Source organism: Nerophis ophidion, linkage group LG28, assembly GCF_033978795.1.
Source record: "Nerophis ophidion isolate RoL-2023_Sa linkage group LG28, RoL_Noph_v1.0, whole genome shotgun sequence".
Classification (NCBI taxonomy): Eukaryota; Metazoa; Chordata; class Actinopteri; order Syngnathiformes; family Syngnathidae; genus Nerophis; species Nerophis ophidion.
The window spans coordinates 33,426,889-33,444,388 of record NC_084638.1 but is presented as its reverse complement, the minus strand read 5'-3'; the positions used below and the strand labels follow the sequence as shown (position 1 = coordinate 33,444,388).

Here is a 17,500-nt window from a genome sequence, read left to right as displayed (position 1 = left end):
CATAGAAGTAATCATCAACTTAAAGAGCCCTCTTTGGGGATTGTAATAGACATCCATCAACTTACTTATAAACATTTCTTCACAAAAAAATACATCTTTAACATCAATATTTATGGAACATGTCCACAAAAAATGTAGCTGTCAACACAGAATATTGCATTGTTGTATTTCTTTTCACACTTGATCAACTTACATTCATATTTTGTTCAAGTATTATTCAATAAATATATTTATAAAGGATTTTGAATTGTTGCTATTTTTAGAATATTTTTAAAAAAATCTCCCGTACCCCTTGGCATACCTTCAAGTACCCCCATTTGACAACCACTGCTATAGAGTATCATATGAATATGTAAATATAGTATATAGTATGAATATGTAAATATAGTATAAATATATATGTTAAAGAACAAAAGAGAGCATTGAATAGAGATGATAAACAGGAGGTTACAATGTCACTTGTTGCTAGGCAGATTTCATAGAAGGAACAAGCTGTAATAAAAGTACTTCCAGTCATTACAGCCTCCAAAAGAGACATTGTGTAAAGTATGCAGCTGGGATAGGCTCCAGCACCCCCTGCCACCCCCAAAGGGACAAGCAGTAGAAAAAAGGATGGATGGATGTCACAAAAATGTAGACATGACAACATGGATTCTACTTTCTGATGTCATCGCACCTCTCTCTTTCACTACATACAATCTGTCTTAAGCCCCGCCCTCTTTCACACGCCCCCTCACGAGTGTCTTTAAGCCCCGCCCTCTTTCACACGCCCCCTCACTGAGTGTCTTTAAGCCCCGCCCTCTTTCACCCCCACCCTCACTGAGTGTTTTATGCCCCGCCCTCTTACACACACCCCCTCACTGAGTGTCTTATGCCCCGCCCTCTTAAACACACGCCCCTTCAGTGAGTGTCTTATGCCCCGCCCTCTTACACACACCAGCTCACACACACTAAGGATACTGGTCAGGTCTCTAAAGATAGATAATACTCAGGTCTTTAAAAATGGATACTGATCAGGTCTTTAAAGATAGATATTCATCAGCACTTTAAAAATGGATACTAATCAGGTCTTTAAAGATAGATATTTATCAGGTCTTTAAAGACAGATAAATCTCAGGTCTTTAAAAATGGATACTGATCAGGTCTTTAAAGATAGATACTGCTCAGGTCTCTAAAGATAGATAATACTCAGGTCTTTAAAAATGGATACTGATCAGGTCTTTAAAGATAGATACTGCTCAGGTCTCTAAAGATAGATAATACTCAGGTCTTAAAAATGGATACTGATCAGGTCTTTAAAGATAGATATTTATCAGGTCTTTAAAGACAGATAAATCTCAGGTCTTTAAAAACGGATACTGATCAGGTCTTTAAAGATAGATACTGCTCAGGTCTTTAAAGGTGGATACTGCTCAGGTCTTTAAAAGGTGGATACTGCTCAGGTCTGTAAGGAAAGATAATGCTAAGGTCTTGAAAAATGGATACTGATCAGGTCTTTAAAGATAGATATTCATCAGCACTTTAAAAATGGATACTGATCAGGTCTTTAAAGATAGATATTCATCAGCACTTTAAAAATGGATACTGATCAGGTCTTTAAAGATAGATATTTCTCAGGTCTATAAAGGTGGATACTGCGCAGGACTTTAAAGGTCTGCCATTCTTAACTAACTGGTTTAGTTCTGTGAACGTGCATTATTTCTATCCTGCAGTTTGTTGTTGAGCCTGCATTTTTACTGTTTTCTTACTTTGATTGGGTTTGTTTGTGGTTTGAGGTCATTTCTGTTTTTGAAACATTTGTCTGGAATTGCTAGAAATGTGAATTTCTCTTGAAGAAAAATAGAGCATATTTATGTTGTCTTTTAGCATTTCCTCACGCACTGTTAAAACTCAACTCAGACTACAATTCCAGCATTTAAAAAAGTCAGTAGAAGAGGAGTCAAAACAGAATAGTAACAGCTTACCTTCTTTTTCTTCTGCTTGTTGAGCGACGGTGTCCAAGGCCAAGCTTGTGTCTTCTTCTGCCAGCGTGAAGCAGTCCTCCGCTTGGTGTTTACTGCTCTTTCTGCTCCAAATCCAAGAAGAAATGGCAAAGTTCATACAAAAACGTGTGGAAGACAAAATGTACAGAATATGTTTCTGATTGTCTTTCTTCTTACCAAAGTATTTCACTCATTTCTTCCAATTCTAAGGGAGAAGGATAGAGGGAGGAAGATGGCAAATTGAGGCTACAATGACAGTTTCTACTTTGGGGGGAATGTAGCTGTAGAGCAGTGGTTCTTAACCTTGTTGCAGGTACTGAACCCCGTTAGTTTCATATGCGCATTCACTGAACCCTTTGTTGAAAAATAAAATGTTTTTTCTTAATTAAAAGATGTTACTAAATTAAATAAAAACTAATAGATATATTTTACAAACAGAAAGTTAAAGGAATGTACACATGATCCCATGTTTACATCTCATTGTGCAAGATGTGAATGTCTTAGTGTGACCTAAATGCGTGATCTGAAAGGCGTACATATTATTTCCAACCTCACCTTGTACAGAGATCATGAAAAACAATGTTTGTTTTGTCATTATAAGTAAGCCAAAACACTTATATTAGAAAATAATCTCATGGAAATTATTGCTGTCATTTGATTATAATAATAAAACATTGAAGTTATTTAGTCAGGTTTGGACGGAGGCTTGGTGAACCCCTGAGGCCGACTGAGTGAACCTTTAGGGTTCCATGGAACCCAGGTTAAGAACCACTGCTGTAGACGTACTTTAGTAGGACTGCTACTGGTGGTCTGTCATTAAAGGGGAACATTATCACAATTTCAAAAGGGTTAAAAACAATAAAAATCAGTTCCCAGTGGCTTTTTGTATTTTTTGAAATTTTTTTCAAAATTTTACCGGTCCCGGAATATCCCTAAAAAAAGCTTTAAAGTTGTTGATGTTCGCTATTTGCGATGGGACTGTCCATTTCCCTGTGACGTCACACAGTGCTGCCAATACAAACAACATGGCGGTTACCACAGCAAGATATAGCGACATTAGCTCGGATTCAGACTCGGATTTCAGCGGCTTAAGCGATTCAACAGATTACGCATGTATTGAAACAGATGGTCGAAGTATGGAGGCAGACAGCGAAAACGAAATTGAAGAAGAAATTGAAGCTATTGAGCGAATAGCTATTGACGCTATTCGGCCATAGCGTGGGTGTACCTAATGAAGTGGCCCATAGCATGGCTGCCTTATTAGCATCGCCGGTAAAATGTGCGGACCAAACGATCAGGACTTTTGCATCTTGTGACACTGGAGCAACTTAAATCCGTCGATTGGTAAGTGTTTGTTTCGCATTAAATGTGGGTATCTAGTTTCAAATGTACATACAGCTAGCGTAAATAGCATGTTAGCATCGATTAGCGTAGCATGTTAGCATCGATTAGCTGGCAGTCATGTCGTGACCAAATATGTCTGATTAGCACATAAGTCAACAACATCAACAAAACTCACCTTTGTGATTTGGTTGACTTAATGGTTGCAAATGCATCTGCAGGTTATCCATACATCTCTGTGTCATGTCTGTCTTAGCATCGCCGGTCAAATGTGAAGACACTCTGGCACATTCAATGGGGGTCTGGCGGCAGATTTCTTGCCAGTGGTGCAACTTGAATCCCTCCCTGTTAGTGTTGTTACACCCTCCGACAACACACCCACCAGGCATGATGTCTCCAAGGTTACAAAAAATAGTCAAAAAAACGGAAAATAACAGAGCTGAGACCCGGTGTTTGTAATGTGAAAATGAAAATGGCGGGTGTGTTACCTCGGTGACGTCAGAACGTTAAAAGACCAATAAACAGAAAGGCGTTTAATTTGCCAAAATTCACCCATTTAGAGTTCGGAAATTGGTTAAAAAAATAGATGGTCTTTTTTCTGCACCATCAAGGTATATATTGACGCTTACATAGGTTTGGTGATAATGTTCCCCTTTAACAAGAGCGCAGTTTGAAAAAGGAAGTCAACTTGCCAATGAGACATTGTTAGACGCCTCAGTATTTTCATGTTTATGGCGCTCAACTTACCCCGCCTTCCACCCCATTGTAGCTGAGATAAGCACCAGTGTCCCCCGCAACCCCAAAGGGAATAAGCGGTAGGAAATGGATGGATGGAGCTCAAGTGTGAATTACTTTTTATTCCAACAGTAATTCTGAATAATTCATTTATTTTATTAGTTTTCTTTTGTTATGGTTCAAAACACCATTTTTTGTACATTGTATGATTTTTCTCCACTTTTTTCTGGTTTATCTGCTCGGCTATACTGTTATTCATGCCACTTCCCTTCATACACTTTGGAGTTGGAGATAAATATGTTTATGTTATATTTCATTTGAAATAAACTACCTTGTAGATTTTAGCAGGTATATTTTCAAAAAGTATCACCGATAGCAGCCTGAAAGTCCTACTGAAAGCCACTACTAGCGACCACGCAGTCTGATAGTTTATATATCAATGATGAAATATTAACATTGCAACACATGCCAATACACCCGCTTTAGTTTACTAAATTGCAATTTTACATTTTGCGCGATCTATCTTGTTGAAAACGTCGCGGTATGATGACACTTATGATGACGCGTGACGTCACCGGTTGTAGCGGACATTTTTTTCCAGCCCGATCCCAGCTAAAAGTAGTCTGCTTTAATCACATAGGTACACAGTATTCTGGACATCTGTGTTGCTGAATCTTTTGCAATTTGTTCAATTAATAATGGAGATATCAAAGAAGAAAGATGTAGGTGGGAAGCGGTGTATTGCGGCCGCCTTTGCAACACAAACATAGCCGGTGTTTCCTTGTTTACATTCCTATGGAACAGAGCGGTCAAGCGAACATGGATCCCAACCACATGTCAACTGGCAGGATTCGGTGAGAAAATTGTGGTAATAAGTAGGCTCTTACCTTAGTCATGAGTGGAGCTTGCGTCCTCCTGCAGCTGCATGGCTTCCCTCAAAGACACTGGCGGTCACCACACCTGTGGCCACACCCCTCCGACTTTCAGGTACTGCCATATAATCTCTAGTAACACAATAAGCATATAAGGGATTTTCCAGAATCATCCTAGTAAATGTGTCTAATAACATTTGAATCACTCCCACTGCCCTGTCTTTTTTTTCTTTTTTTTTTTTAACTTTTTTTTCTTTTTCTTCACTCTCACTTTCCTCATCCAAAAATCTTTCATCCTCGCTCAAATTAATTGGGAAATCGTCACTTTCTCGGTCCGAATCGCTCTAGCTGCTCGTGGCCATGATTGTAAACAATGTGAGGAGCTCCACAACTCGTGAATTGTCTGTTACTTCTGGTGCAGGCAAGGCTCTTTTATTAGCGACTAAAAGTTGCGAACTTTATCGTGGATGTTCTCTACTAAATCCTTTCAGCAAAAATATCGGGAAATGATGAAGTATGACACATAGAATGGAGCTGCTATCCCCCTTTGAATAAGAACATCTCATTTCAGCAGGCCTTTAAGTTCCTGGCGGAGGCTTTGACCTGATCACTGACCGCGTCACAGCTGTGCTGCATTCCAGGTAACATTCCGCCAAAGTAGGCGCTGTCAAAATAAAGTGCGCAATTAATGCCATCTTTTTTAGTGATAAATCGCATGCATTAACTTATTAACTTTGACAAAAGTATATTACATGTTTTTTCCCTCCATTTTTGCAGCATTACAACTTTCTTAGAACTAAGCAACTTCCTTCAAACATGTTAGGGATGTAACGACAAAAGGTACACTGCGGCAGTACGACTCTTAATGATTAATAATGTTGAGTTGAAGTGTTCTACATTTCTGGTAAAACTGTGATTAAAAACACTTTGATTTAAACTCACAGGTTGGCGATATTCACAGCTAGCTCGTCAGCTAGCTTCAATGCTAACTGACGAGTACGAGACGTCTTTCCTCGTTAGAAAATGACAAAGTAAAAGATAAATGAACATAAACGCATTGCTGCCTGACTAACTAAACAGTTCAAGTGTACATTAAACTATAAACTCAGCTATTTTCGGGCAAAAGCGATCTTTTGTTTGGGCAATTAATAACCAGACGTGAACTCGCGTGACGTCAGATAAACAGGAAGTGACGCACCGGAAACTCGTTTATCACGAAAAACAAATGCCCGCTACAAAAAAATAAAACTTAAAAAACCCCAGAACAATATTTCATAATTACAACTGAAGACATGTAAAGAATCAGTAACATTGTTCTTAAGAAGCCAGAACACTATGTGAAATTATTCTGCCCAATTTGTTTTAAACATCCTGGCTCAAATATTTTAGTGTGAAAGTACTTGAGGATATTCACTAAAACCACAAAAACCGTGATGTGACATTTTTATATCGCGGTGCCCCTAAATTATTTGCTTCTTGTCCTAATAGAATGTAGTGTTTGTGTAAATTGATGAATACAATTATCTGTTTCTTTACCTAATAGAATGTAGTTTGTGTAAATTGATGAATAAAACAATGTTTTTCTTGTCCTAATAGAATGTAGTGTTTGTGTGAATTGAAGAATAAAATTATCTGTTTCTTTACCTAACAGAATATAGTGTTTGTAAATTGATGAATAAAATCCTGTTTCTTGCCCTAATAGAATGTAGTTTGTGTTAACTGATGAATAATACTTGTCCAAACAAAATGTAATGTTTGTGTATATTGAAGAATAAAATCCTGTTTCTTGCCCTAATAGAATGTCATGTTTTGTGTATTTTGATGAATAGAATCATTTGCTTCTCGTGTTTGCGTATGTTGAGGAATACAAAGTGCAAAAAAGACCGAGGCGGTGCTTTGGTTTCCTAGGCGAATATCATGATTCACTTTTATTAAAAGCATCATAGCTACAATTCATCATACATGATGTCTCCAAAAACAAAAACAAAAAACGACACACCCAAAAAAAGAAAAGGAAAACAAAAATGAAATAAGAAAAAAAAACGAAAAAAAAACATTTACATTATAAGTCTGTAAACTTCAAGGCTAGATAAGAATTTTGAGGTAATGCTCTTCAGCTTGCTGGCTAAAAGTAACAAAAAGTCCATTTATCTCCAAGAAAAGTAGCTAAGTAATAAAGGTACCTGATTATTTGAACACCAGTGCATCAACAGGAACAAAGTGAGACAAAATTGATTGCAGTACTTATCAGTTACAGTTTTTGAGTTCTTTAATACGACACTTGTGGTTAATTCATACAGTCTGCGTGTGTGTGTGTGTGTGTTGGGCGAGTTATGTTGGAACATTCAAAAGCTGCCATAGTTATTGCTGTCTCAGCATGACACACACTAGTGTGTGTGTGTGTGTGTGTGTGTGTGTGTGTGCTGGGCTGGCGGTGGTAGTGAATGCTTTTAAGATGGACACAATTTGTCTTTGAATGTAGTTAAAAGTATTTGAAGGTGGCGTGGTGCTGGCTTTGTCTCAACAGCAGCTTCACAAAGCCAGCACCACGCTCGCTTTTCAACTATTTCAAAATAAAGAAGAAAAAAAAAAAAAGAAAAAGAAGCTGAACTTCATTGACTTCGAAGCACGTTGTGTTTCAGTCCTGGTCTGGCAGGTCTGGTGTCAGTGTGGGACTAAAGTCTTCAAGCGTGTTGGAAAGTAGCAGGACGTGACGGAACGTAGAACTGGGCCACCTGGAAAAGGGTCTCCCTGAGGATCCTTCACACAAGGATCCAAGACCGGCAGTGGAAAGACTGGAATTCAAACAGTGTGTGACTGGGTAACAGTACGAGGGCAGCGTGTGTGTGTGTGTGTGTGTGTGTGTGTGTGTGTGTGTGTGTGTGTGTGTGGAGAAGCGTTGGCTACATGAGCTCGCCCGCACTGGCCTTCCTCCTCTGAAGACGTCCTAGAAGAGAAGCACTACTGGAAGATGAAAACTGGCCGACAGTCTTTGAGCAAGAGAGGATTTTCCCTGACTAGACTAAAGATTTAACTTAATGCTGCCTCTCAGGTAACACACCTGGCCCAGAAAGAAAGAACATAGGCTAGATGAGTAAAGGTGGCAGAGGTCAGGGGTCACTTTAGTCCTGGTGTGGAGATGGCCCCGCCTCCTCCACAAGAGATTCTTGGCTCCTGGTCTCTGTTGCAGCTGCTCTCTCCTCGGTTAGGTCTCCTTCTGCTCCCCGCGCCTCCTCCTCCTCCTCCTCCTCTTCCTCCTCCTGTGCCACCGCTTGCTGCCCCGCTGCGTCGTCGTTGTTGTTGTCCCTGTTGGGGTTGGCGGCCAGGGCGTTGCCCCCCAGTACCCCTATGGCGCTCTGGAGGTCGGCCAGAGTGGAGGTGCTGGGGAAGCCAGGCAGGCCGAGGCCGCCCAGGCCCGGAGGTAAGAACATGGAGGGGTAGAGGAGGCCGGGCGCCATGGTGGAGAGGAGGAAAGGGTTGAACGCCAGAGAATTGGCGGACATGCCGGCGGCAGCCAGCAAGGCGGCGGCGTCACTGTTGATGGCCGCAGGATCACTATCTGGCATGTTGCTTTGGGATTTCTCCGCCTCCTCCTCGTCCTCCTTCTGGCTTTTCTTCTTCTTTGCAATATTTTTTCCCTCATTGCCATCGTCTGCCTCCTCCTCCTCAACCTCCTCACCTCCATCTTTGTCCTCTTCCTTCCTCTTCGACGCGCTGCCGTCTTCCGCCTCGCCGTCAGCGGTGCCGTTGGTGTTGGCGGAGGCGGAGGCGGAGGTGGAGGCTGAGGCGGAGTTGGAGGCCAAGTTGCTCTGGAACAGGCCGCCCAGGCCAAACATGTTGGGGAGCGCCCCCATGGCGGGCAGCATGAGGGGCAGCATGGAGGCGGCCTGCTTGGGGTCGGTGGGTGCGGGGAAGGCCATGAGGCCCGCAGCTAACTGGAGAGACTGCAGGCTGAGGTCCATGCCTCCAAACAGACTGTTGAGCAGCAGGGGGTTGATGCCTCCTCCTGCGGGACACAACATCACACCCGCGTCACACGCCGGACAAAGCAAGGGGACACGCCCACTAGGAGCAACAGGAGACAAGACGCCATGATGCCACGCCCACTAGGGTCAACAGGAGACAAGATGCCATGATGACACGCCCACTAGGGGCAACAGGAGACAAGACGCCATGATGACACGCCCACTAGGGGCAACAGGAGACAAGACGCCATGATGCCACGCCCACTAGGGGCAACAGGAGACATGACACGGTGACACGATGGACAAGACAAGATGGACGACTTGAAGCAAGAGGAGACAAGACAAGATGACACGCCCACTTCAAGCAACCATGATGACACGCCCACTTCTAGCAACAGGAGACAAGACGCCATGATGACACGCCCACTTATAGCAACAGGAGACAAGACGCCATGATGACACGCCCACTTCTAGCAACAGGAGACAAGACGCCATGATGACACGCCCACTTCTAGCAACAGGAGACAAGACGCCATGATGACACGCCCACTTCTAGCAACAGGAGACAAGATGGAGGACTTGAAGCAAGAGGAGACAAGACAAGATGACACGCCCACTTCAATCAACCATGACGACACGCCCACTTCTAGCAACAGGAGACAAGACACCATGATGACACGCCCACTTCAAGCAACCATGACGACACGCCCACTTCTAGCAACAGGAGACAAGACACCATGATGACACGATGGACAAGACAAGATGGAGGACTTGAAGCAAGAGGAGACAAGACAAGATGACACGCCCACTTCAAGACGCCATGATGACACGCCCACTTCTAGCAACAGGAGACATGACACGGTGACACGATGGACAAGACAAGATGGACGACTTGAAGCAAGAGGAGACAAGACAAGATGACACGCCCACTTCAAGACGCCATGATGACACGCCCACTTCTAGCAACAGGAGACATGACACGGTGACACGATGGACAAGACAAGATGGACGACTTGAAGCAAGAGGAGACAAGACAAGATGACACGCCCACTTCAAGACGCCATGATGACACGCCCACTTCTAGCAACAGGAGACAAGACGCCATGATGACACGATGGACAAGACAAGATGGACAACTTGAAGCAAGAGACAAGACAAGATGCCCCGCCCACTTCAAGCAACCATGGCGAAATGCCCACTTCTAGCAACAGGAGACAAGACGCCATGATGACACGCCCACTTCTAGCAACAGGAGACAAGACAAGATGACACGCCCACTTCTAGCAACAGGAGACAAGACGCCATGATGACACGCGCACTTCTAGCAACAGGAGACAAGACAAGATGACACGCCCACTTATAGCAACAGGAGACAAGACAAGATGACACGCCCACTTCTAGCAACAGGAGACAAGACGCCATGATGACACGCCCACTAGGAGCAACAGGAGACAAGACAAGATGACACGCCCACTTCTAGCAACAGGAGACAAGACACCATGATGACACGCCCACTAGGAGCAACAGGAGACAAGACAAGATGACACGCCCACTTCTAGCAACAGGAGACAAGACACCATGATGACACGCACACTTCTAGCAACAGGAGACAAGACAAGATGACACGCCCACTTCTAGCAACAGGAGACAAGACACCATGATGACACGCCCACTTCTAGCAACAGGAGACAAGACGCCATGATGACACGCCCACTTCTAGCAACAGGAGACAAGACAAGATGACACGCCCACTTTTAGCAACAGAAGACAAGACGCCATGATGACACGCCCACTTATAGCAACAGGAGACAAGACGCCATGATGACACGCCCACTTATAGCAACAGGAGACAAGACGCCATGATGACACGCCCACTTCTAGCAACAGGAGACAAGACAAGATGACACGCCCACTTCTAGCAACAGGAGACAAGACACCATGATGACACGCCCACTTCTAGCAACAGGAGACAAGACGCCATGATGACACGCCCACTTCTAGCAACAGGAGACAAGTCAAGATGACACGCCCACTTTTAGCAACAGAAGACAAGACGCCATGATGACACGCCCACTTATAGCAACAGGAGACAAGACGCCATGATGACACGCCCACTTCTAGCAACAGGAGACAAGACGCCATGATGACACGCCCACTTATAGGAACAGGAGACAAGACGCCATGATGACACGCCCACTTCTAGCAACAGGAGACAAGACGCCATGACACGCCCACTTATAGCAACAGGAGACAAGACACCATGATGACACGCCCACTTCTAGCAACAGGAGACAAGACACCATGATGACACGCCCACTTCTAGCAACAGGAGACAAGACGCCATGATGACACGCCCACTAGGAGCAACAGGAGACAAGACGCGGTGACACGATGGACAAGACAAGATGGAGGACTTGAAGCAAGAGGAGACAAGACAAGATGACACGCCCACTTCAAGCAACCCTGATGCCACGCCCACTTCTAGCAACAGGAGACAAGACAAGATGCCACGCCCACTTCAAGCAAGCATGATGCCACGCCCACTTGCCTGCAGAGGACGCGGCGGTGGCCTGGGCAGCCTGTGCCGCCGCCACCTGGGCCGCCGCCTTGGCGATCTCAGATTTGGGTCGCCGTCCACGGCGTCGGACGCCCTCCTCCCTGACCACGGGGCCCGTCAGCAGCCGGTCAAACATGGCCTCTGGCAGGAAGCCCTGCAGACATGAGGTCAATCACACTTTCATTCATCTTCCTTATTCACACTTGAATTTACATGAATCACACTTTTTAAATAGGATTATTCTTCATTAATCACACTTTTGAGTTTCAATTAATGTTAATCACATTTCAATTTCAATTCACCAGGATTATTCACACACAAAAAAAAAATTGGATTAGTCACTTTTGAATTTGGATTAATCACATTTTATTTGGGTTTAATCCTGATTGATCACACTTGAGTTTGGCTGAGTCTTGATTAGAAGACACCTGAAGATGGATTAATCACAGGGGTGGAAGGCTACATGAGTTTGTATTGAACTTTTTCGGTACGGGGGTTTCAGTTCCAAACGGGGGTGTAACGTAAGAGTTTCTAAGCTAAAGTCTTAACAAGCTGCTTTGCTTCTTCTGCCTCTGTGTCAGCACCCAGCATTGTCCCGCCCACACAACCATCTGATTGGTTACATATATAGCGGGAACAGCCAATCAGCAGTGTGTATTCAGAGCACATGTAGTAAATGCTTCAGCGTTGAGCAGATAGGTGTTTAGCAGGTGAGCATAAGGCGGCGTACTCTCCCCAAATGATAATAAACACCTCCCAGTCAACTACTACTAACATCACTATGAGCCCGTTGACCTTCTAGAAACCTAAACTGCAGCTCAGCTCGCTCGCAGTTCTGGCTTGAGGTGAAGGCTAATTAGCTTTTAGCGTAATGTTAGCTTATTTTGCGATGTGTGTTTTAGGGACAGAAAAGCTTTGAATAGCAGGGTCCCTGCTATCACATGTTGATAAAAATATAACATTTACATAATAAAAGTCAACTACAGGCTTCCCAAATGCTGTAATAAATTAAGCATGATGAGTTGACTTGAAACTGTTTTAATGTTGCACTTTTTATATGTAGAAGAAATGTTTTGTCATTTTATTTAATCTAAGCAACAATTTGAGGCAGTTTAATGTGGATTAACGTGGGCAGAATTATTAAAATGTTCCCAATGTTAAAAGGATAAAGCCATTGTTTACAAATTTGGTAAATAAATAACCCAAAAATTTATATTTTGTTGTTTTTTTTACTGTACTGAAAATGAATCAAACCATGACCTCTAAACCGAGGTACGTACCGAACCAAAATTTTTGTGTACCGTTGCACCCCTAATTAATCATCATTAATCGGAATTATGACTTTGGTTTAATTACACTTTTCATTTTTGTATTTGGATAAATCATGAGTAATCAGACTTTTGAATGTGTATTATCCATGATTATTCACACCTTGGAAGTTAGAATATTCTCACTTTGGAATTTGGATTAATCACACTTTTTAATTAGGACTATTGTTGATTAATCACACTTTTGAATGTGGATTAATCATGTTTTGAATCAATCGGGATTATTCACACTGGAAATGGATTAATCACATTTAAATTGTGAATAATCTTGATTAATCTGAATTTTGATTAATCACACTTTTGAATTTAGATTCATCACTTTTGTATTTGGATAAATCATGAGTAATCTGACTTTTGAATGTGCATTAATCATGACAATTCACACTTTTGAAGTTGGATTATTCTCAGTTTGGAATTGGGATAAACCTTGATTTTACTTGCCTTCAGAATCTTGATTAATCACACCAATTCGGATTTGTCTTGATTGATCACACTTTTAAAGTTGGATCAAATATGATTAATTACTCTTTTGAATTTTGTATTAATCACACTTTTAAATTTGGATTAATCTCGATTCACCGCACTTATGTATTTTGATTAATCACACTTCTGAATTTGGATCAATCATGACTAATCACGTTTGAATGTGGACCAATTCTAATTTTACACTTGGAATAATCATGATTAATCACAGGTTATTACTGGTTTGCATAATTTGAATTCACTTTAAAACCCAGAGCCCGATATTAGAATGTCATGTTATGGTCAGACTGCCATAGGTGAAATGTGAAAGTATGTGTAAAGATCTTGCAATACAGCAAGACTTCACCTTCATGGTGATGATTTGCAGTTAGTTAGTCACAAGCAGTTAGCGCTCAGTATTCACTTCCACACACTTGGGTGAATATATGTGACAAGTACAAATGCACTTGCTATTTAGTTTTATTTTTGTTCCAGTAAAATCTCATTTTATACAAGCTGGCTCTGCTAACTTTCTTTCGGTAGTCCATTGTATAATTAAAGTTAAAGTACCAATGATTGTCACACACACACTAGGTGTGGTGACATTTGTCCTCTGCATTTGACCCATCCCCTTGATCACCCCCTGGGAAGTGAGGGGAGCAGTGAGCAGCCGCCGTGCCGCGCCCGGGAATCATTTATGGTATGTTAGCATTAAGCTAGTGGCATCCTGTATAATTGTATTGCTTTTCATCAGTTCAAAGCAAACTATTATTCATTTAGCGCGCTTCTTTTGTGTACTAATGTTCTTTCATTGTGGGAAATACACATTTATTTAATTATTTGTCACATTAAATTGCAACATTTAGGGAGCGCAGAATAAACGTAATAAACTAATAAAGGCCTGTGTTAGAAAAGAAGCAGCAAAACGAGATAAGAAAAATATAAATGTTAACAGCAAGTACAGAATTGTTTTGAAATATATGTATGACTTTAAAAGTATGCATGATGTTGACATAATGTGTGACTATTAAAAGGAAATGTTTTGGCTACTAACCGACTGCTTGACAATATCCGTCCAGTCTGGTGCAATGGAAAATTCCGGGTTCTCCAGTAACCATCTGGGAAGTTCCTTCATGGGCGGGGCCATGGCTCCGCCCATCTAGAAGAAGAAAGCATGCCCTCAGTTTGAGAAAGGGAACAACTGAAGAAGAAGAAGAAGGTAAAGTAGAGAGGTGTTCCTACCTTGCGTCCGTTACGTCGGTTGACCACGGGCACCCTCTCGTCTCCGGTCAGGGTGTTGATGTCGATTTTGTTGGGGTTTCGACAGCGATGACGTTTTTGCTTAGGCTTGGAGAACTGAGACAGCAGTAACTCTTCGTTCTTCTACAGAAGAAGAGATGATTAGACGAGGCATAAAAGAGGGGAGGAGGTGAGAGTAGACTCACTGGTGTAAAAGCAGACATGTCCATGGTGTAGGTGGGGTGCTGCCTCAGCCACTCCCCCAGGTCTTTGTTGGACACGCCGGCCTCTTCCTCCTCCACGCTGCCGGATGCAAGGGATCTTCCACTGGGACTCTGCTCCGAGACTGGGAGACTGGGTCTTGGGGCACGAGCGACATCTGGGACCCCTTCCACAGCTGGCACCTTGGCCCCGTCACCCTCATCCTGGCCATCCAAACAGTATCTCATTCAAATATATATCCTGAATCATCTGGAACCCCTTCCACAGCTGACACCCTCATCCTGGCCATCCAAACAGTATCTCATTCAAATATATATCCTGAATCATCTGGAACCCCTTCCATAGCTGACACCCTCATCCTCATCCTGGCCATCCAAACAGTATCTCATTCCAATGTCTATACTGAATCATCTGGGACCCCTTCCATAGCTGACACCTTGGCCTCGTCATCTTCATCCTGGCCATCCAAACAGTATCTCATTCAAATATATATCCTGAATCATCTGGAACCCCTTCCACAACTGGCACACTCATCCTCATCCTGGCCATCCAAACAGTATCTCATTCAAATGTCTATACTGAACATCTGGAACCCCTTCCACAACTGGCACCTTCATCCTCATCCTCATCATCCAAACAGTATCTCATTCAAATGTCTATCCTGAATCCTCTGGAACCCCTTCCACAGCTGGCACCTTGGCCTCGTCATCCTCATCCTGGTCATCCAAACAGTATCTCATTCAAATGTCTATCCTGAATCATCTGGGACCCCTTCCACAGCTGACACCCTCATCCTGGTCATCCAAACAGTATCTCATTCAAATGTCTATCCTGAATCATCTGGAACCCCTTCCACAGCTGACACCCTCATCCTCATCCTCATCATCCAAACAGTATCTCATTCAAATATCTATCCTGAATCCTCTGGAACCCCTTCCACAGCTGACACCTTGGCCTCGTCATCCTCATCCTGGTCATCCAAACAGTATCTCATTCAAATGTCTATCCTGAATCATCTGGGACCCCTTCCACAGCTGACACCCTCATCCTCATCCTGGCCATCCAAACAGTATCTCATTCAAATGTCTATCCTGAATCATCTGGGACCCCTTCCACAGCTGACACCCTCAACCTGGCTTTCCAAACAGTATTTCATTCCAATGTCTATACTGAATCAATAACTGCTAGTCTTCCAATTTCCTTCAGATAGATTCTAACAAAATGTAAACTCTGATCATTGCTCCCGATAAAAAGATTCCTCTGATCAAGAACTCCCTTGGTGGTCTGGGTGCACATGTTAAAAGCAGATCAGTCCAAGTCTTAGGAGGGCCACTGGTCCTATCACCAGAGAAATCTCATGTGTAGTCAAAATGTGACATGGATGATCTCATCTTTCATTGACTATTGTCATTCTCTTTTCACTTGCACAACTCCAAAGAGACTTGGTACCCACTGCGGCTGCCAGACTTCTGAGCGGTGCACCCAGAAAAGTCCACACTACCAGAGCTTCCAGTCCAATTCTGCATAGAGTTGAAGATTTTAGTCCTGACTTCCCGTGCCCTCAGTATATCGCTGGTTTGTTGAGTCCCTACACTTCAGCCTTCGGTCCTAAGGCCAGGGTCTCCTAAAGATACCAAAACCCAGAGAACCCAGGCCTAACTCCCAGACTCTGGAAAGCCTTGCACCAGTCCCTCTGTGATTTTGACTGTGTGGACTCTCTTTGGTTTTCAGAAAAGCTTTTAGTGGATGGACTTAACTTTGTTTTCTCCAGCACTTTATCAATACAAGTGACTTCATTTCAAGCGAGCGTGTTGGCTTGTAGAACATACCCCTCCAGTTCTTTTGTTGCCCATGAAGAGCAGCTCCAGGCCCTCCACATTTTTCCTGCGTCCTCGCCTCCTTCTCATCATGGGGAGGTCAGCCTCCAGCGCCCCATTGGCTCGGTGTCCTGAGGGCGGGACTTGCTGCAGCAGCTCCATCTGGGCCTTGAAAGAGGGGTTGGTGGCCAGAGCCCCGGGGAAGCCGGCCAAGGAGGAGGAGGCCTTGTGTTGCATACCCTGAGAGGAACATCAAGCACTTTTAGCTCATGCAGACTTCCTCGGTCTGGCAAGCGTGTTAGGATCCTACCTTGGTGAGATCTATGGCCTGACTCTGGGACTCCATGGTGGCATGGCTCTCTCGCAGCTGAGCCACCATCTCCATCAGGTTCCGCCTCTTGGCTGCTCTTTCTGCCTCGATCTCAATCTTCCTCCTCCTTCTCCTCCTCTGGCGAGGCACAGTCAGGCCCGCGTTGTTGTCCTGCAGCACACAATACACTGATGCTGGACTACAGTGTCAGGTAGTGGACTACAGTGTCAGATGCCCGACTACAGTGTCAGGTAGTGGACTACAGTGTCAGATAGTGGACCTACAGTGTCAGATAGTGGACTACAGCGTCAGATAGTGGACTACAGCGTCAGATAGTGGACTACAGCGTCAGATAGTGGACTACAGCGTCAGATAGTGGACTACAGCGTCAGATAGTGGACTACAGCGTCAGATAGTGGACTACAGCGTCAGATAGTGGACTACAGTGTCAGATAGTGGACTACAGTGTCAGATAGTGGACTACAGTGTCAGATAGTGGACTACAGTGTCAGATAGTGGACTACAGTGTCAGATATAGACTGATCAGATGAGAGATTAGTAGTGAACGGCCCAATTTAAAAACACACAAAGTTGAATGATGTGTCTGAGAAACATGCAAACGTGATCTAAAGGGGAAGTCCTTGAGAAGATCAAAGGGTGGTAACAAAGG

At 43.5% G+C, this 17,500-nt stretch overlaps 1 protein-coding gene and 1 long non-coding RNA gene across 7 annotated transcripts in view; both read right to left on the bottom strand.

The window, feature by feature from the left end:
* Nucleotides 1-6,093, bottom strand: part of LOC133544915 (uncharacterized) — a 27,805-nt gene extending 21,712 nt beyond the window's left edge. The window contains exons 1-3 of the long non-coding RNA XR_009804682.1: nucleotides 5,873-6,093; nucleotides 4,946-5,062; nucleotides 1,965-2,065 (exon numbers count right to left, since the gene is read on the bottom strand). This is a non-coding gene — a long non-coding RNA (uncharacterized LOC133544915). The remainder of the gene's footprint in view (nucleotides 1-1,964; nucleotides 2,066-4,945; nucleotides 5,063-5,872) is intronic.
* Nucleotides 6,094-6,825: 732 nt separating this feature from the next.
* The window catches only part of chd7 (chromodomain helicase DNA binding protein 7), a 116,746-nt gene continuing 106,071 nt past the window's right edge, over nucleotides 6,826-17,500 (bottom strand). For 5 of the 6 annotated variants that reach the window (XM_061890611.1, XM_061890610.1, XM_061890609.1 and 2 more), the window contains 7 exons: nucleotides 16,831-17,001; nucleotides 16,533-16,760; nucleotides 14,688-14,906; nucleotides 14,485-14,625; nucleotides 14,297-14,401; nucleotides 11,444-11,606; nucleotides 6,826-8,936 (listed from right to left, as the gene is read on the bottom strand). In XM_061890611.1, coding sequence (XP_061746595.1) covers nucleotides 8,053-8,936; nucleotides 11,444-11,606; nucleotides 14,297-14,401; nucleotides 14,485-14,625; nucleotides 14,688-14,906; nucleotides 16,533-16,760; nucleotides 16,831-17,001 — 1,911 coding nt within the window. In that variant the 3' untranslated portion in view covers nucleotides 6,826-8,052. The remainder of the gene's footprint in view (nucleotides 8,937-11,443; nucleotides 11,607-14,296; nucleotides 14,402-14,484; nucleotides 14,626-14,687; nucleotides 14,907-16,532; nucleotides 16,761-16,830; nucleotides 17,002-17,500) is intronic. The other variant, XM_061890616.1, reaches the window with a different exon arrangement.